We start from the raw sequence: 16,824 nt of genomic DNA, 5'->3' as shown, positions 1-16,824 counted from the left end.
GTATAATGTTTTGACTATTTCAAGATTTAGATTTTATATATACATTTACCTATTCAGTTAGGCCATTTTCTGTGATTTTTCTCTCTTAAAATATAAATTTAACGCCATCTCAAATCTACTCTGCCAGGTATGTAATTGTATTGGAGAGTGCAAAACCTTAAACTTATTTTTAATTAAATTTTGGATTGTTTTGCCTATAAACAGCCATAATTTAAGATAATGTGCCTAAACATTTTCATTCTGTCTTAAAACCTTAACGTGTGTAATGCGTGTGTCATCATAGAAGATGTCTTTATTGAATGTTTATTTGTGACACGTATGTAGCATAAATGCTACCCTAACCCTATGAAACACACCACAGCATTCATAGCCTAAAATAATCTGCAAGGTCTGTCCCTAGATTGGCCTAAAATACAAAAAAACAAAAAGCAAATACATGGAAGACATTGCAAAACCTTTTAAATGACATGAGGACCAGTTTCTTCAATAGTAGCTACACTGTTAGACTTTGCTGTAATTTCTACAGTTGCTTACCACAAAATGCCCAGTAAAATACCATAATTTTCTATCCCGGTTAATTACTGTAATAAACATTGCATTATGGGTAGTAACATTTCATTTACAGTGATTTACTGTATATTTGGAATTTGCTGTATCAGCCCTGATGAATGTGTTGGAATGGGAAATAGTAAAAGTAAAACCAACTGTAGTACAGTTGACGGTGAGCTCTTCACGCTACATGTCCCTAATGGGGCCAGAGAGAGGTTACTACTGGCCACTTTACACCGCTGACATAGATTCCACACAAAGAGAAACCTCCCCGTGGGTTCCTGGGAAGCATACTGAGAACAGAAGAAGCTACAATAAACGTTTAGCTCTCACTGTTTCTCCAACATGGAATGTGATAATTGGTCCTTTCTTCATATTCAGTGTGATTGTGCTGCAGTTCATTTATTTTTTTGTAATAAACTCACCGGAAGAACTTGTAACTGTTTTCACCCCAAAATACTAATTTGCATAAGTATTTAGGGGTTTTGTGAGAATAGAGGCCCTTTTTGGGGTACTGTAACTGGAGCATAAAGACTGATTTTGATAGAAATGAATTCAGTGAGCAACAGCCAAAGGAGTTCCACTCCAGTTACCATAGATTCTTTGTGTTACATGCTATTCAGAGGTGGCCAAAAGCTCAGCAGCTTGGGCATTGAGATGAGAAGAATGGCCACTTGTAGTCCCAGCGTTCAGTAGGCTAGACACAGCTCACAGGGCAGGACAGGGAGGTTTTAGCTTGGCTTCTTAAAATGTGAGAAAGATAGAGGGGATTTTAAAATAGACACATCTTGTTGATTAAAGATGTAAAAACTAACAGTTTGCCAGTTTAGATCACAAAGGTTTACTGACAGACTCTAATAGTAGACCTTGAACTGCTAACTGTGGGATATTGAATTGTTACAAACTGTCCTTAGTGTCCTTAGCTCAGTGTCCTTCCATGTCTTATCTCGCCTGCCTGTCATCTGTCATGCATTCAATCACGGTTGGTTCGAACACCATCGAAGGATGTCTCTACGTAATGACACCACAACTAAAACCGGATTATTGAGCGAGTGACATCAGCACACCCAACCCCTCCCGCTCCTGGTCATCTCGGACCATCTGGGGGGGGTTACTTGAGGACATCACTTCCCATGAGTTCAATGGTCACAAAGGCTGCTCTGGCCTGCACTGTCACCCTGCAGCTGTCACCTGGAAGTGACCCATCACAGGGAAAGTGCTGTTCCCACAAGTTGACATATTCGAAAAGAATTGTAGGACTGCATTCAAAGTAGCTTGAAATAAACAACACACAACAGCCTGTATAAAAAGATAGCTCTGCTAAGATAAAGTACTGCTGATGGAGCTCTTGTGATTATCAACTAAAAAAATGTGTCAGAGGCATCACGAAGGTTTAGTCAAGCAGTTTATTTTTCCCTTTTTCACATGTGGTACACAGAAGTAAACAGTTTTAGGGCCTTCACAGTCTGTAATTCTTACAAAATATCTTACAAATGATTTCTCAAAATATTTATCTCATGTGACAATTGCATATCACTGCATACTTTTAAAACTCCCAGAAATACAAATTTGATTGCAGTGCAGGGAGGATTTGCAGAGTAGATGGTAAAGTTAGGCTTTCTCATATGTGCGGACTGCCTCGACTCCCTCAAAAGTCAAAGTCTGTGAGGCAGAGAAGAAAGAAAGCAGAAGAAAAAAAGACTGTATTACATGATGCCAGTTAACATTTAGCTGTGATTTTAATGCATGGTCTAGAAATCGTTGGGGTTATATGTCATCAGTATTTATACCATTGCAAAGGTGGGGCAAGTTTATTTGTATAGCACATTTAGACAACAGGGCAATTTAATATGCTTTACATAAACACTTCTGAATGCAAATGGACCCGTAAACCGATAAATGTAGCCAAAATTACACGTACAAAAAGATTTCTCTTCCCTTGTCACTGTAAGTTTTGTAGGTTTTATTTAATCTTACCGCCACCAGCTTGCCATCCTTGATTTCTCTGACAAACTTGGTCTCTTTTCCATCCCACTTCTGCACTTGCACAAGTTTATCTCCTTCCATGGTGAAGGTAGACTGAAAGCACAAGCACATACAATGTAGGGTCAATCTACAGCCAGAGCACAGTGATTACCTGCTGACGTTTTATTCATCTTACTTTGACATGCCGGTCATCAGCCGTGGTCTCATCAAACTCTTCTCCCAGTTTGGAAGATATCTCAGTGTTTCTGAAGGTACTAAGGGTTTTTATCACCACTTTGTCCCCATCCTGGCTGATCACTACTGTCGGTTTGGTGACATTGCCCACTTGTCTTGTGGCAAAACCAACCCCTGTTGAAAAGAAGAAAAAAAAAAAAGTATTTGGTTATGCAAAATGCTGGACACAAAGACAATAATAACTATTTACTTTACTTCTTTTCTGTACCTAAAGTGAAAATCAATCAACAAAAATAAACTACTTCTATCCTAGTAACACCACATTACCCACACTCCAATTAGCTCTTATTTCAAGAAGAAAATAAATGATCTCACCAAGTGCCTTCATGTATTCATCAAAGTTCTGACTGTCGACCAGTTTCCATGTAGCACAGAAAGCATCAACCATTTTTGCTGAATGTATTGGTCCAGTTTAGTGTCAAACAGTGTCTGTCCTCCGCGCAGTAAATCCTAGAGCGTGTCTTCCTGCGAAATTAATACTCTGACAGAAGGCGGGGACTCAAGCATCAGCGGGAAAGCTGATTGGATTTTCCAGACGCACAGTGGGCTGTGATTGGTCATCGCAAAATGCTGGGTGGTATGTTCGGTTGACATGTTGTAACATGGATGGGAACTATTAATTGTAATGTGCTGTCTCCCTGAGAAACATTAAATTATATATACAATGTGGATCACATGGTGCATGGAACAGACTGTATGTATGTATATATATATATATATATATATATATATATATATATATATATATATATAAGCATTTACTCACCTGTCAAGCTGGCTAAAACTAATGCGTTTTAATACAACAGTCCTTCACAAAAAATGTCATAGAATAGTACTTCATTAAGTCATAAACCAGTCATAGCATAGTATGTTATTAAAAGTCATAGCATAGTATGTCATAAAAAAAATGTCATGAGTCATTAGTATGCCTTGAAACGTCGTAAAAAAGAAAAAGAAAAGATAGGCCATAAATAGTGTCATAATAAGTCATAGCATTTTATGGCATAAAAAGTAATAAAAAAATGTTATATGATGTAATTAAAAAGTCAGGTTCATCATAAAAAAACATCATAGTATGTAATAAAAGAGTCACTTCTCACTGGCTCCCTAAAGGTGTTATGGGCATGACATTCAGTTATACAATCTCCTAGAAAAGCATGGCCTTTAGCGTTCTAAGATGGATTCTATTGGAAAATGATACAAAAGGTCTTTATTTGGTGAGACTTTCAATCAAACCCCAAACATCAACCACATGGTGATGCTCAAGGAAAAGTCCGGGAATCACCAAATTCATTAGGATTTATGATATGGAAACCATGAATATACCAAAACAACATTGCCATTCATAGAGCCATGCCTCTAGAACGGCAAGGAAGCTGTTAGAATCAGTATAAAACTAACAGCTTCAGTTTCAGCCTAGTTAACATGACATGACATGACATGACAGACAGTTATAACTGTATACCTTTATTGTTGATAAAATATTTCCTGCAGAAACCATTTTACAGATACAAACAGATGTCCACTGTCATATACAGTACAGCATTCCTCATCAATAACACTAAAGATGTAATCAATAATACTAGTAAATAATAAAAAATAAAAAAAGAACATTTTACTATTGCCAAGTACTTCGTCAAAAAAAGAACTGCTTGCAAATTCTTGGCAAATTCTTCTTGTTTAAGGCCAGATTTAGACATGAAACAAAACCTGCAAGCAGCATAAAAATGATTTCATGACAAATTCAGATTTCCCCTTAATCAAATAACAAACATCACAATTTACAGTAACAAAATTATTTTGTAACCTTTTTCAAATAAATTAATAAGAACGCTTTATACTTCCCTGTGGTTCACATATAGTGCATGCAAATGAAAAGTTGGACAATGAAAACGCATGGAGCCACTCATGGATCTCTACTGTTACATAATCAAGACAAATGGTGGCAGAAAGGATTTGAATGTTTTACAGTAGATTTGTGAAGCAGCAGTTAGCAGCAAATTCACCTGGCATAACAGATAGTTACATAGCACAATGTTGTTTGACTGATGATAGATTTTGGGGAAAGTGAAGACAGCGTGCTTTGCTTTTCTCTAAGGGGGGTGGGGTTAAAGGGGGGGGGGGGGGGGGGGGGGGGGGGGGGGGGGGGGGGGGGTAAACAAATACATCAGAGTCAAGGTGTGATTTCACACCTTGACTCTGGAAAATGCAAAGAGCCAAATTATAGCATTACTGAAATATTCTAAGCCGTAGTTGACTAACAGAGCAGGGCAGCAGAGGTAGAGTAAGAGAGGTAGAGAGTGAGGTAGGAAAGGGCGGAGCGGCACTAAGGCTTCTCCACATTAAGGCCTTTCACTCCTCTCCTTTATCAACCTAAAACAAGCCCACGAACCAGATCAACTTTGTTGTTCTCGCCGCACAGTGACAGGTTTTACATAAAAATGAGCATCACTTAAAACACCTTAGATACCCTACTACAGTGGTTTGTTGTACAGGACAACTTATTAAACAAAGTGTAAATGTGAAAGCCACTGTTGGCCACATGTATGTTCTTCACCCTGATTGCTATAGTTTATACAAAACAGTAATGAGATAAAAACATCAGTAAATGCGAGCCTGTTATAACAAGAAACTTAAGTAGAAACTACTTCTACTACTCATACTTTCAGTTTAGGGTTACAAATTAGCTACTGATTCAGGCAGGTCACACTGTCTTCAAACAAGACTCCGAAAAGAAAAAAAAGAAAAAAAAAGGATTATGCATAATGATGAAATAAAGGGCATGTGGTGGTTGTAATTTAAAAACATTGTTCAGAGTGAGTTAGACAAACATGTTAAAAGATATAAAGCAAATAGTCAGTTGTTACAAAACAGCAAATCAAATTGCCAACATGAACTTCCTTCTCTTTCTGTCAACAAGAAGAGTCCGCTTTTAGTCAGTTTTGAAAGACAAAGAAATAAATGGCACAAGACTAACGTCAAGTGGATTGTCCTTATCGCATCATGGCATTTGTGTATGTGTGGTATAAAAAGGTAGTTCTGAATTGTCCATGCACCCATGGGAGCAGGGTGCTATCTGAATACCCCCACGTTGATTGACAGTGCTACCTCTGGTTTCCTGGATTTGGTCGGTCCAGTCTTCTTCTGTGGTCCAACACCATCAGAGCTTGCAGCCTGCCCTCTGAAAAGAAGCAAAGGTAAATAAATAATCAAAAGGGATGTTGGATAAAAGCTGCATAACATGAAGCATCATCTGAACTACCGGTAATTGACAGTGCTGTGGGATTACAGCTACATAATCACTGTAATCACAAGATTTCCAAATAACTGCCATAACAAGCCATATTTTTTTTCTCTCTGTACTCTGCAGTCAGTTCAAGCAATAAGATCTATAAAGCCGTGGTCCCACTTGTTACACCAAGTAGAAAGCATTTTCCCTGCAGCTGCATATGTCAAAGTAACAAAGTCCCACCCTTTCCTCCGCTGCTCCGCCTGCTCTCTGAGCCTCTGCTGGCCCCGCTCATCCTCCAGGGTGACGAAGTCCCTGTTGTTGTCAATCAAAAGATTCTGGGAAAAATATCAAGAACGGTTTCAGTGTTTTATCAAACAAATCAGAATCATTTAAAAAAAACAAGCAGCGTTCTACCAATACCTTGATGCCGATTGTGTCGCCGTCTTTGAGGTGAAATGGTGCTCCCAGTAAGGATTCCGCCTTTTTCTTCTTTTTCTTTTTGGAAACCTGCTGGCTCTAAAATTAAAATACAGATGACATATTATTTACTGATAATGTGACACTGAATAAGCAACACATACAAGAATACTAAGATTATGGGCTCCTTTCTTTTCTTATGAAATAAAAATCCTACACGTTCCTGATAAAGAGATGAACTGAATGATCAAGGTTGACTCTCCTAGTGTTGGCCACTCTTTGCCACATTACAAGCAGTCAATATTTATTTCCAATGTTCTTCCTGAACTGTCTGAAGCTCTACCATTTTCTCAACTACTTGTGTATTGAGCTAGACACTGCTAGTATACATTTAGATTTCCACAACTATCTAAAGTAGGTTGCTTTTAAAGAAATGACTCCTAAAATCTTACCCAGCTTGAGATTTCCTCCCAGGTGTGTTTGTCTTGCTGGTGTTTGGCCAACAGCAGAGAGTCCGGAGACAGGCCGTAGTGTGCAGCCAGACAAGTGCGTAGAGAGCGAGGAGAAGAGTCCCGGGTTGCATCCCAAACAATCTCCTCTGGAGGGTAGTAAGACCTCTCCCCTGGTACTCCCATTTTAACATTCAGCATCACATCTTTTGGACTTAGGAACCAAAGGACATTAAGCAGAAATTAGCTAACTTTTCAAAAAAGGGAAAGGCATATACTGGAAAAGTAAGTAAGTAGTACTTTCTTATATCATGGAGGAACACCACAAAACATTACATATAAAGCAGAAAACTGGTGACAGCTCAAACTTTACCCAAGATCTTCTTCTTTTAATAGCTGTTGCACACAAAGTTCTGTGCCACTGGTCAGCTTTAATTTTCTAATCCGGAGGAAACAAATCAGAAAATGTAGGTCAAAACAAGTGCATGTATTAATAATAAATAGAAACTGGTGGTCATCACATTTCACATATAGGATTAAATGCTGTGACAGGAAAGCGTTCATACTTTAGAGTGAGCTGTTGTCCTCTGAGGATACGTGCCAGCCTCTGACCCTCAAGCTGCCACACACGCATGAACGCCGTGGTCGGCACACATACATCCTGAAGGGCAGGCAGCGTCAACACCTGATTCAGAAGTGGACAATAAATTAGAGCAGGAGGAGCATCTCTAAACATTTGGTTAGGAAAAAAAAAAAAACATCAAAATCACATGCACATCACCTGAATTATAAGTATTCCATAAAATAAAAGAGAAGTTTGTTTAGTTTGACTTGGCCTCCTAAAAGTAAACCTTGCCCCACAGCCTAGAAAACGTAAATACAAAGAATATGTATCTCCTGGTCTCATTATTAACTGCTTAAACTGGAAGTGGGCAGTTCTCTGGGTTCTAAGTATTGAAGCAAAAGAATCCAACCGGATTCATTTGGGGTGTTCCAGGATCACCTTAACAGTACGAAGCATCATTCACTCCTGCTTTAAAATGTACACATAACCTTCATACACTACCTGAATCTTGAGATCCTCCAGTGTGGCTTCATCAGCTATCTCCACCTGTCCTGCATTTCTTAGTTCTGCTATGTTGCTGGCACCCAGAGGAGGGGAGTGACCATGCATTTCGCCTGCAGTCACAACCTCTAGCATTTGCTCCTTTGTGAGGTTGTTGTCAGTGTGATTAAAATCCATGGAAAGTGCAGAGTTATTTCTGGGATCCAGATACAGCCACACAGATAACTTGAGATAACCCTGACAGAAAAAAAGAGACAACAAAGGCTATAGAGAGAAATAAAGTTATTGGGCATAATGACAAAACTAAAAAAAAAATGTAAGTACCTTTGGAGGAAGTTGTCCTTCTGTGACAACTAATGTCTCTCCATTGTTTATCTTCAGCTCTGACAGAGAAGCATCCTGATGATAAAAGGTTTGTTTGTTTAAGTGGGACCGTTTGTGTACATTTTTGTCAAATACATGGCAGAAAGTTAGCAAAATTATTTCAAACACTACTCAACATTTTGTGTCATGTTGGTGGGTTTTTAATTCTAACATCTGGGTTTTGAATTCTAATATATATTTATATATATATATATATATTTATAAATATACACACATACATACGCAAAGTTTTCATTTACAGTTCAGTATTTTGTAAGCTTTCAGACAATATTCTTTCTATGAATTTTGCATGATGCTAAATATCAATAGCAAAATAAGTGAAAAAGCACAGCCAATAATCAGGGTAAAAGGACAAAAGAAAAATGCCACTCACCTCATCCATAATTGGCTCTCCAACCTCCTCACACCAATCAAGCCTCCTAAGGTGCCAACAGGTGCCTGCAAACATTTAAATGACATTTACAACCAGATATTTCACCAGTAGTACTAAGTACTACAGTCAAACATTGTTGTTCAAGATAATCTTGATGAACAGCAACACTCAACGCACAAATATTAAGTCACAGTACATGCAAGTTACATCCAGTACAATAGGAAATAAAAAATAAAAACAAACTAGCTTTACCATCAAGTCCCACAGCATCCAGCATTTCCTTTAGACACTATAATTAACAATCAAAAGATAATGGTTTTAAAAAGTACACATACATGTAAAAAGCACATAATGAATGTTATGCAAAGTAACTTTCCTCACCTCTTTGACGGTGCACGTCTTCTCCACAATGATGTCCATCTCCTTGCCAGCAGAGGGCTCTGTGCCCACAGAGAAGTGCAAGAAAAGCTGCAAAGCAAAGAGGAAATCTCACATCAACAACTTTAATCAAGCATTTTAAATGCCTGTAACTCTTAATTTTTGTTTTTCAGTGTTGGATAGGACAGGTTTATTGTGACATTAATCTGTTGCAGCTGCAGGTACAAAGAATGTATTGAAGATTTAAATAAAAGAAACACCTGTGATGCCTTGGGGGCATTTCCCGGACAGAGATTCAGTGTGGTCATGAGTCGCACCCCTGCATCGCGAACACTCAACTCCTCACACACTGTCAGATAAACCAGGGTTAGACAAGTGCACTTAGTAAATGTGTTCTAAAACTTCAAAGAGGGGGAGTACCTTTTAAACATTTTATGAGGAGGGCAGTGTAAAGGAATACCTATCAAATTTTTTTGTTAAAATGAGGGGAATTTCCAGCTCTTAGTTATCTGCACCAATAAAATCAACCTCAGGTAACAAATATCACAGTACCTGGAGGAAGGAGTTTCCCTGTGCAGTCCGCCTGTCTCAGACAGTAGTGTGCACCTGGTCAGTGAGACAAAAAACAAAAACAGCTGATTTAGGAATGTATGAAAGAAAAATAGTAAAAAAAAGAAACAAATACACATGCTGCACAGTAGCTAAGATTAAAATACATTTTTCAGAGAGGAAAAACGGGGGAGGTTCCAAACCAGTTTTCATGGTCAATCATGGGTATATTATAATTCACTGAGATCTTAACCCTGGTAAAATTCTGATCCTTTGGTGTCAACACTGAGCATCTTGCCTGGGGGTTGCTCCTGTAGTTGCAGCTCATCTATGGCCCTCTGTTTCACCTCACACAGCAGCTGACAGAGACACGCACATATAAAAAAGCTAAATTACTTTTAGAAAGAACAATGTGATGCTTAAATGGAAAGACAAAGAGGACAACCGCACAGTGCAGTACTAAGAATACTGACCATATTTCCTGTAGCTGGAACCCTGATCTTCCTCCTCTCCTCTTCTTTATCACCTTCTACTCCTCCGTGTGGTGGAAACTCCACCTGGAGCCAGCGGCAGTCAGACGGTGTAGTCACAGTGACGACGTCTCCGTTTAGAGTGAACACGCTGAGCAAAGTTAAGAAGGCACTAGTAAAACACACACCTGAAGAAAACGACACATACACACACTGCAGAGGATTGTACCTGCTGTCGAAGGACTGTGGCTCCAGCACCAACAGCGCATCTCCGTCTTTCAGCGACAGCTCCTTGAGCGTCCGGTGCATGTCATCGGGGGGGAACACTCTCCATCCACTTGCCCCTCCTCCCTCCCCTGCCCCCTGCTCTCCTCTCTTTCCTCCCTTATGCTCCTGGCACAGCAGACTCTCCTCAGGCTCCCCCAGTGCCTCCCTCACCTGCCCAAGAGTCGCAGCACCTGCAAACCCTCGGGCCTCCCTTTTAAGCCCTGGCCCCCCATTTTCAAAACCTCCTCTTGCCTCCTCAAACTTCACGCCATCCACCTCCTCCTCCTCCTCATCCCCGTCTTCCCCAAAAAAGGGTCGGACTACATTCAGCAGGACTGGCTCCCACTCGGCTCCGGTTAGGACAGTCGCACCACGTACCTGAAGAGATAAAAAGCAGTTGACCATTTGGGATCCTGTAGAGTAAGCACGGTTAGACTTAATAAAAACATATTGTGATAACGAGAATGTGTTGTACTCACATCTCTGCCGTTCCACACAAACAGGTCAGAGTTTGTACAAATGCCTGCACTGTACAGGGATACACTGTCATCTGCAAAAAGACCCACAACCAGAATGTAGCTAATACATTTGTAAAACATCCATCTTCTTGAGGTTGCATTGAAATGTCTCACCTGTAACCGTATTGTAGAGGTGTAGACCTGCAGGAAGACTCCTGGCTACAGTCAGAGCCATATCCCCTTCCCAGAGTTCTTGCATCTATTTCAACAGATGCACAAAAAACAGCTTATTTCTATCATTCCTCTTAGCGTTTTAAAACCCAACAGCTAGTGTTTCTGTAAACAAAGTTACCTGGTAAATAGCTAATCGAAGATCTCCCACAGTCTTTCTACGGTCAAAACTCAGAGTGGTGCTTCCGTTCTGCTCTTTGCCGATTGGTTGCAGGGCTCCATTTTCTAGCCTAAAAGAGGGTGCTAGGTGTAGACGCAACTCGATTGTGTTGTTAGTGGCTTCAAACTCCTCGCTGTAACAAAAACAATGTTGACTGATAATAATAATTGATGTAAGAAAACATTTTTCATATAATTCTCTTCTTGTGAGGGTTGATCCTCACAAATTTAGGAATTTTAGCTACCATCAAAATGTCACACTTTTAAGTCAGAACCTACTTAAACCAGCTAAATCGTCATGTGATTATAAAAGGTAATATGGTTTCTGTACCGCATTTTCTGCACTTTGGCGTTCTCCTCCTGAGCCATCTGGATGAGGGTAAGAGGAACTTTATACTTGGGATTTTTCAGAGCTGCAAATGTAGAAACACAAAACACATTTTAATAGATACATATTAGTCATCTAATGACTTTATTTCTGTGTACTTGACGACAAAAATAATTGTAACTACCCCAATTTAAAATTACCCAACTTAACCATTTCATTTCTCTTGATGTTCTCTTTCTGTGATCTTCTTTTACAATACAAATGCAAAACATGGTTTCCATTACCTTCAGTGGGTCTTTGCAGCTGTGTTTTTCTGTAGAACAGCATGTAAGCGCTCTCTTTGCCCTGGAACTGCTTCTCTATGTCAGACTCCCTGATGGAGGTCACCATGGAGTCGTTCAGATCAAACCAGTGGCTACCCTGCTGGCAGATAGGAAGAAACACCTTGAGAAACGAGCATTCAAGGCATCACAAGATGCCCACCAGAAACCTACATGAAAAACAGAATTAAGAAGGTGTATTTTTATGTAATTTTAGACCCTGAGTTCTTGCTCAGAAATGGGACTGTGGCTCTAAAACCTTTTGTTCAGGTTCCGGCTTCTGGTCTCGTCCTGGCTGTGTGTCAGCAGCTCCGGGGTCTGAAGGTGTTGAGGGATCAGAGTTAGTGGTCTGCTCTGCTGAGCCGGGGGGGTCATTCACAGGGCTTGGTGGGTTTGCCTTCATTGCCACTCGAGTACCATTGGACACCAACATGAAAACATCACTGTGGGACTGCAGGAACTACACGGGAAGAGAAAAATCAAAAGAAACAACAATTAGTTTGACATGTATTTTGCGATGAGACCTAAAAGGACACCAGCAATTATTAAAGATTAAAAATGCATATTAAACCATCATAAAAACAAAGAGACCAAAAATACCTTTCCTATGGGTCCATAGTGTTTTCTGAACTTATTGCTCCAGGACGAACCAATCTTATTCATGAGTTTCTGTCCCAGCTGGTCCAACAGGACACTGTTTGAAGGCTCCTAGTGGACGGGATACACACAGCACCTAATTTATTAACTAAGGCTGTACAACTGACTCAGCAAAGTCAAAACAAAATTTATAAACCACATATAAATTCATACTAAGGAAGCTCTCAGAATTGCTGTCACCATACCTGGGCAATAATAGCAGTGATGACAGACAAAGGGTCATCTTCTTGTAGTTTTGGCTCACATATTTGTTTGACCTCCTCCTTCACTTTCTTCTGAGTCTTGGGTTTGATTTCCTCCTCCTAACAAAACACAGTGGTGATGCCTTTCCTAATGCACACATTCAAAAGTTTGCAGATTGTAATAAACTTTTTTTTTTTTACATTGCTAAATAGTAAAAAAAAAGCTAAATTAGCAGTTTTTATGTCATTTAACGGTGAATGAGCAAGTAAACATTAGCCAGTCCTGACATATGTTTTAAAAGTAATTACTAATGACTGCTTATATATATTTAATAATAATATTAATAATGTATTATTAAATAAATGTAGGCAGTCTTTACATAACAACTTCTCTTTTTTTCTCACCGGCGGCTCCCAATGGCCAAGCTGGTCAATGTCCCGGATATAAACATGGTAATGGCCACCATAGCAGCCTCCCTTATGGATGATCACAGAGAAGAGCTCGTAGGAGTAATCAGAGTCGTCGCCATCGGCCTGTCAGGGAGCAACACATAGTAGGCAACTTATCAAGACATCTTAGTGTATCAAATAACAACAACCAAGAAAAGATATGTGAAACGGGCCTGATCTAAACAGAAGGGAGATCCATGTTCAAATCTGTTAGGTACCTCTTCACAAAATGGCCGTAGGTTGATGGTTAAGGGAAAACTGTAGCGTCCCGTCTCCTTGTATCGCTCACATTTGGCAAAGTCGAAGCTGAATCTCAGCAAAGACATGGTCATGAATGGAGGAAGCTTCTTCAGCTTGGCAGACTGAATAATAACAAAATAAGTAAAAGTAAAATACAGTGAGAAACAGTTAAAATTGCAATATTTATTTGATTTAAACAGGAAAAACTAATGTTTATACAAAGTACAAGTCTATAAAATTTGTTTAAATGCTCCTTCCTACTCAACTGTTTAATATTAGGCTTATTCATATGGGGAAATGAAGAATTTTAACCCTTAAGAAAGAATTTCCTAAGGGTGTGAAAGCTGGCACTGACCTTAGCAGCAGTGACCAGCCTGTCACACTTTGCACAGCGGTACAGGTTATTCCCCTCAAACAACTCTTCCTCCACAAACATGTTCCACAAAGCCTCCTCCAGGCTCGACACGCCACAAACACACGCCGTCAGGTCCAGGAAGTCCTCCTAAAGGAGAGACAAAGAACACAACTGGTTCATTAGTCACCTTTGTCTTAGCATTTAGTAAGGATGAGACTTATTCCATTAGAATAACTCCCATAGCGTCAGTCTTGCCAAATCTTATGGCGTTTTTCCCATTACATAGTACCTGCTGGAATCACCTCAACTCTTCTCGCCTTTTATTTTTTTCCATTATGAAAAAAAGTCCCTGGTACCTCCCAAAAGGTACTTTGGTACCTCCCAACAGGTACTCTAGTACCATCCTAGTTGAGGTTCCAAGCGAGCTGAGGCGAAGATGACATGAAAACCTGCAGACTACTGATTGGTCGGAGAGAAGCGTCACTATTCACTTCATCATCATTGCTAGTGACAGACGGGGGGTGTCCTGAACAAACTCGCCATTTTTAAATAGTTTAGCCAGTCATCTCTTTTTGCTGCCTCCAGCTTCTTTTGAAACTAAATTTGCCTTCAGTCGGTGGCAACAGCCACATGCCGAGATTCAAGAACAGCACACCTTTGGCGTTCTGTGTGTGCGCGTGTGTGTGGCGCGTTAGGTCATGGCAGTTTCCTGCGGTGTCGCAGGAAATGACAACCAGCCACGCTCACCTTACGCATGAGGCAGAATTAAATCTGCAATGGAAAAAAGGAGGACGGGGCACCGCGGCCGAGTTAAGTCAAACCGAGCCTTGTAGAACTGGTACTAGCAGTGGGTAAGCTCCATTACTGAGCCTTAGACAAAAATGTATTACCAAATGATCTAATAGACAGAATATAACGTCATAAAAAAGAGCTACGTCAGAGAGACAGAAAAGCCTGTATACATGGACACACCTGTCTCTGGCTGACGTTACCACACTCCTTGCAGACAATGCTGTTGACAATGGTCCCATGATACAGCTGGTGGATAAATGTACTGCCAGTGGTGCCCACAAGAGAGTGCTCCAATGCACTGAACAGAATCCTGTTCAGCTCCTGCACATCATGCTGATTTGTTCCCTGAGAGAGGAACAAACAGAAAAAGGATCAAATTAGGCACAAAAACAGATCCAGTGTTTCCCACATCCATCCTATGAACCAATGGTATGCAGTACATACTATATATACTTTTCATAGTATATTGAGTTTATATTATTATTGAAGAAAGCCTTGTACTTCAGTTTAAAACCAAAAGGAAATTATACAACACTTGCACAGGTGAATTAATCAAATTTCACTTAAAAAGCAAAATGGTTCTCCACCTTGTTTCTCTCACTATTAGCATCTTATATATACATACATTATTGATAATGTGATATGAGACTAGATATTGTCTCCGATTTTGGATATGGTAATATGGCATAAGTGTTGTCTTTTCCTGGTTTTAAAGGCTGCTTTACGGTAAAGTGATGTTGTTTTCTGAACACACCCGACTTTTCTATCTGTTCTATATTATTGCCTTTACCAACTTACCGTAGTCAGTATCAACATTACTGATAATTATGTAATAAAAATCTCCATGGTATATTTGGTGAAAGAACCAATAGTCAACTCAACAATATTGTCCTAATATTTACATGTAAGTATTTGATCAAAAATATTCTGATATTGTGATTTTATCCATCCCGTGAAGCCCTACTCATCATGCATTTCCTGGTATAATTGGAAGGTAAATCAATCACAGAATAGAGAAGTGTAACCAGAGGCTCTCTCTCTCCTTCCCACTGACTAAGATAATGGACCCAGACCTCGCTGCTGTTCCAGCCAAAGCTGTTGGTGAGGTCAGCAGTGGAGGCGCTCTGCTGGTCCACCAGCAGCAGACTGGCAAACAGTCTCTGTAGCTCCAGTGGGATCACTCTGACCTGAGGAAAAGAAAGAAACACGTCACAAAAACATATAGACATTACATCTGTGGTCAAAGTTCCAGGCAGTTCGCTTACTTTGGCCCCTGGTTTCTCTTTGTCTTCTAGGCATCCTAATTCCTCTGGCCCTAAACTGAACAGCTCCTCTGTAAAGACACCAAACAGTGATTGAGTAAATAGAAAATAAATAAATAGCTGCCCTCTAGTTGTCTACTGCACCGTTGTATCTCAATCCCATCCCACAGGGAATGTGTTCTGGCCTTACCTCTGAACTCTGGGGTGAAGAGCAAGGTCTGGAGCAGAGAGTTGAGGTAGCAGGTCCCTCCCTGGTTCTTGATGCCGCACAGATTGCTTTTTCCTCGGGGAGGAGGTGGCTCGTCTCCCCCCTTTGCAACTCTCCCCCTAAAGGAAGTCGAAGAGAGGCCTTCCTCCTCCTCTTCCTCGAAAAGATTCCCAAACATGCCGTTTAAGGGATTTAATCCGTTTTCTTTGAGTTGTGCTGGGGCTCTTCCTAGTAGTAAATCACGTGTTAGCAATCTGATATGCACTCTTGCTATCTCATCTTGGTTTTGCCGAGTTCTCTGTTGACACTGGCCGGGCTGACTCTGAAATAAGAAGACTTCACGGGGCTAAACATAGCGACAATTACCGGATCTGGCATATATGCGTTGGGCTCGCGGTTATGTAGTTTAGCTAGGTTAGCACGATAACAAAGGAAAATTAATTGTAGTCCCAACGCGTCCGACACAGATGAGAAGCTTGACAGCTCAGCAAAAATGTAAAGAAATCAGACTGTGGGTCACTGTAACGCTCAGTCACTACTACTGGAAAAATGGCGTCTTCTTACCGAAACTGTACCGACTGAATCGTTACACAATGTAGCGTCTGACACTGGCTCTTTCCCCCTCTGCCTTTCTTAAAACAGTTAGCAAACGAAACGTAAATAAAAGTACCGTCGGTGAACAGTAGGCAGCCATGTTTCTTCCTGGCGGAAAATGGAAAGTTGCATTGTGGTTCTTGTAGTGTCACACTTGGTGACGGTTTCACTACAAATGCGTATAAACATCTTAAGTGTGGGTTATTGCAATTTACTGGTTTACTGTCACTGTAT

General features: G+C 40.2%; 2 protein-coding genes across 4 annotated transcripts; both read right to left on the bottom strand.

The window, feature by feature from the left end:
• Positions 1-1,945: 1,945 nt before the first annotated feature.
• On the bottom strand, positions 1,946-3,278 carry fabp7a (fatty acid binding protein 7, brain, a). Its single transcript, XM_034859030.1, has 4 exons — positions 3,085-3,278; positions 2,711-2,883; positions 2,527-2,628; positions 1,946-2,211 (listed from the first exon to the last, which is right to left on the bottom strand). Exons 1-4 carry the CDS (start codon positions 3,155-3,157, stop codon positions 2,161-2,163), a joined length of 399 nt encoding a protein of 132 aa, XP_034714921.1. The 5' UTR covers positions 3,158-3,278; the 3' UTR covers positions 1,946-2,160.
• A 1,637-nt stretch (positions 3,279-4,915) lies between these two features.
• Positions 4,916-16,715, bottom strand: usp40 (ubiquitin specific peptidase 40). Of its 3 annotated transcripts, none has more exons than XM_034858360.1 (31): positions 15,979-16,715; positions 15,792-15,859; positions 15,600-15,713; positions 14,707-14,871; positions 13,735-13,881; positions 13,358-13,501; positions 13,095-13,223; positions 12,693-12,809; positions 12,451-12,558; positions 12,110-12,310; positions 11,815-11,953; positions 11,534-11,615; positions 11,165-11,336; positions 10,987-11,071; positions 10,834-10,904; positions 10,317-10,732; positions 10,091-10,238; positions 9,871-9,976; positions 9,621-9,674; positions 9,329-9,417; positions 9,072-9,158; positions 8,943-8,979; positions 8,691-8,755; positions 8,258-8,332; positions 7,934-8,170; positions 7,434-7,552; positions 7,241-7,306; positions 6,871-7,081; positions 6,422-6,517; positions 6,242-6,336; positions 4,916-5,950 (listed from the first exon to the last, which is right to left on the bottom strand). In XM_034858360.1, the coding sequence occupies exons 1-31, from the start codon at positions 16,172-16,174 to the stop codon at positions 5,842-5,844; spliced, it is 3,948 nt and encodes a 1,315-aa protein (XP_034714251.1). In that variant the 5' UTR covers positions 16,175-16,715; the 3' UTR covers positions 4,916-5,841. The 3 variants fall into 3 exon arrangements, with proteins under 3 accessions (XP_034714251.1, XP_034714252.1, XP_034714253.1); XM_034858361.1 differs by having other exon boundaries at positions 11,815-11,950; XM_034858362.1 differs by having other exon boundaries at positions 5,842-5,950; positions 9,916-9,976; positions 15,979-16,174.
• Positions 16,716-16,824: the final 109 nt, after the last annotated feature.

Source organism: Etheostoma cragini, chromosome 20, assembly GCF_013103735.1.
Source record: "Etheostoma cragini isolate CJK2018 chromosome 20, CSU_Ecrag_1.0, whole genome shotgun sequence".
NCBI classification, from domain to species: Eukaryota; Metazoa; Chordata; class Actinopteri; order Perciformes; family Percidae; genus Etheostoma; species Etheostoma cragini.
The sequence above is the reverse complement of the archived record's forward strand: the minus strand, read 5'-3'. Positions and strand labels throughout refer to the sequence as shown.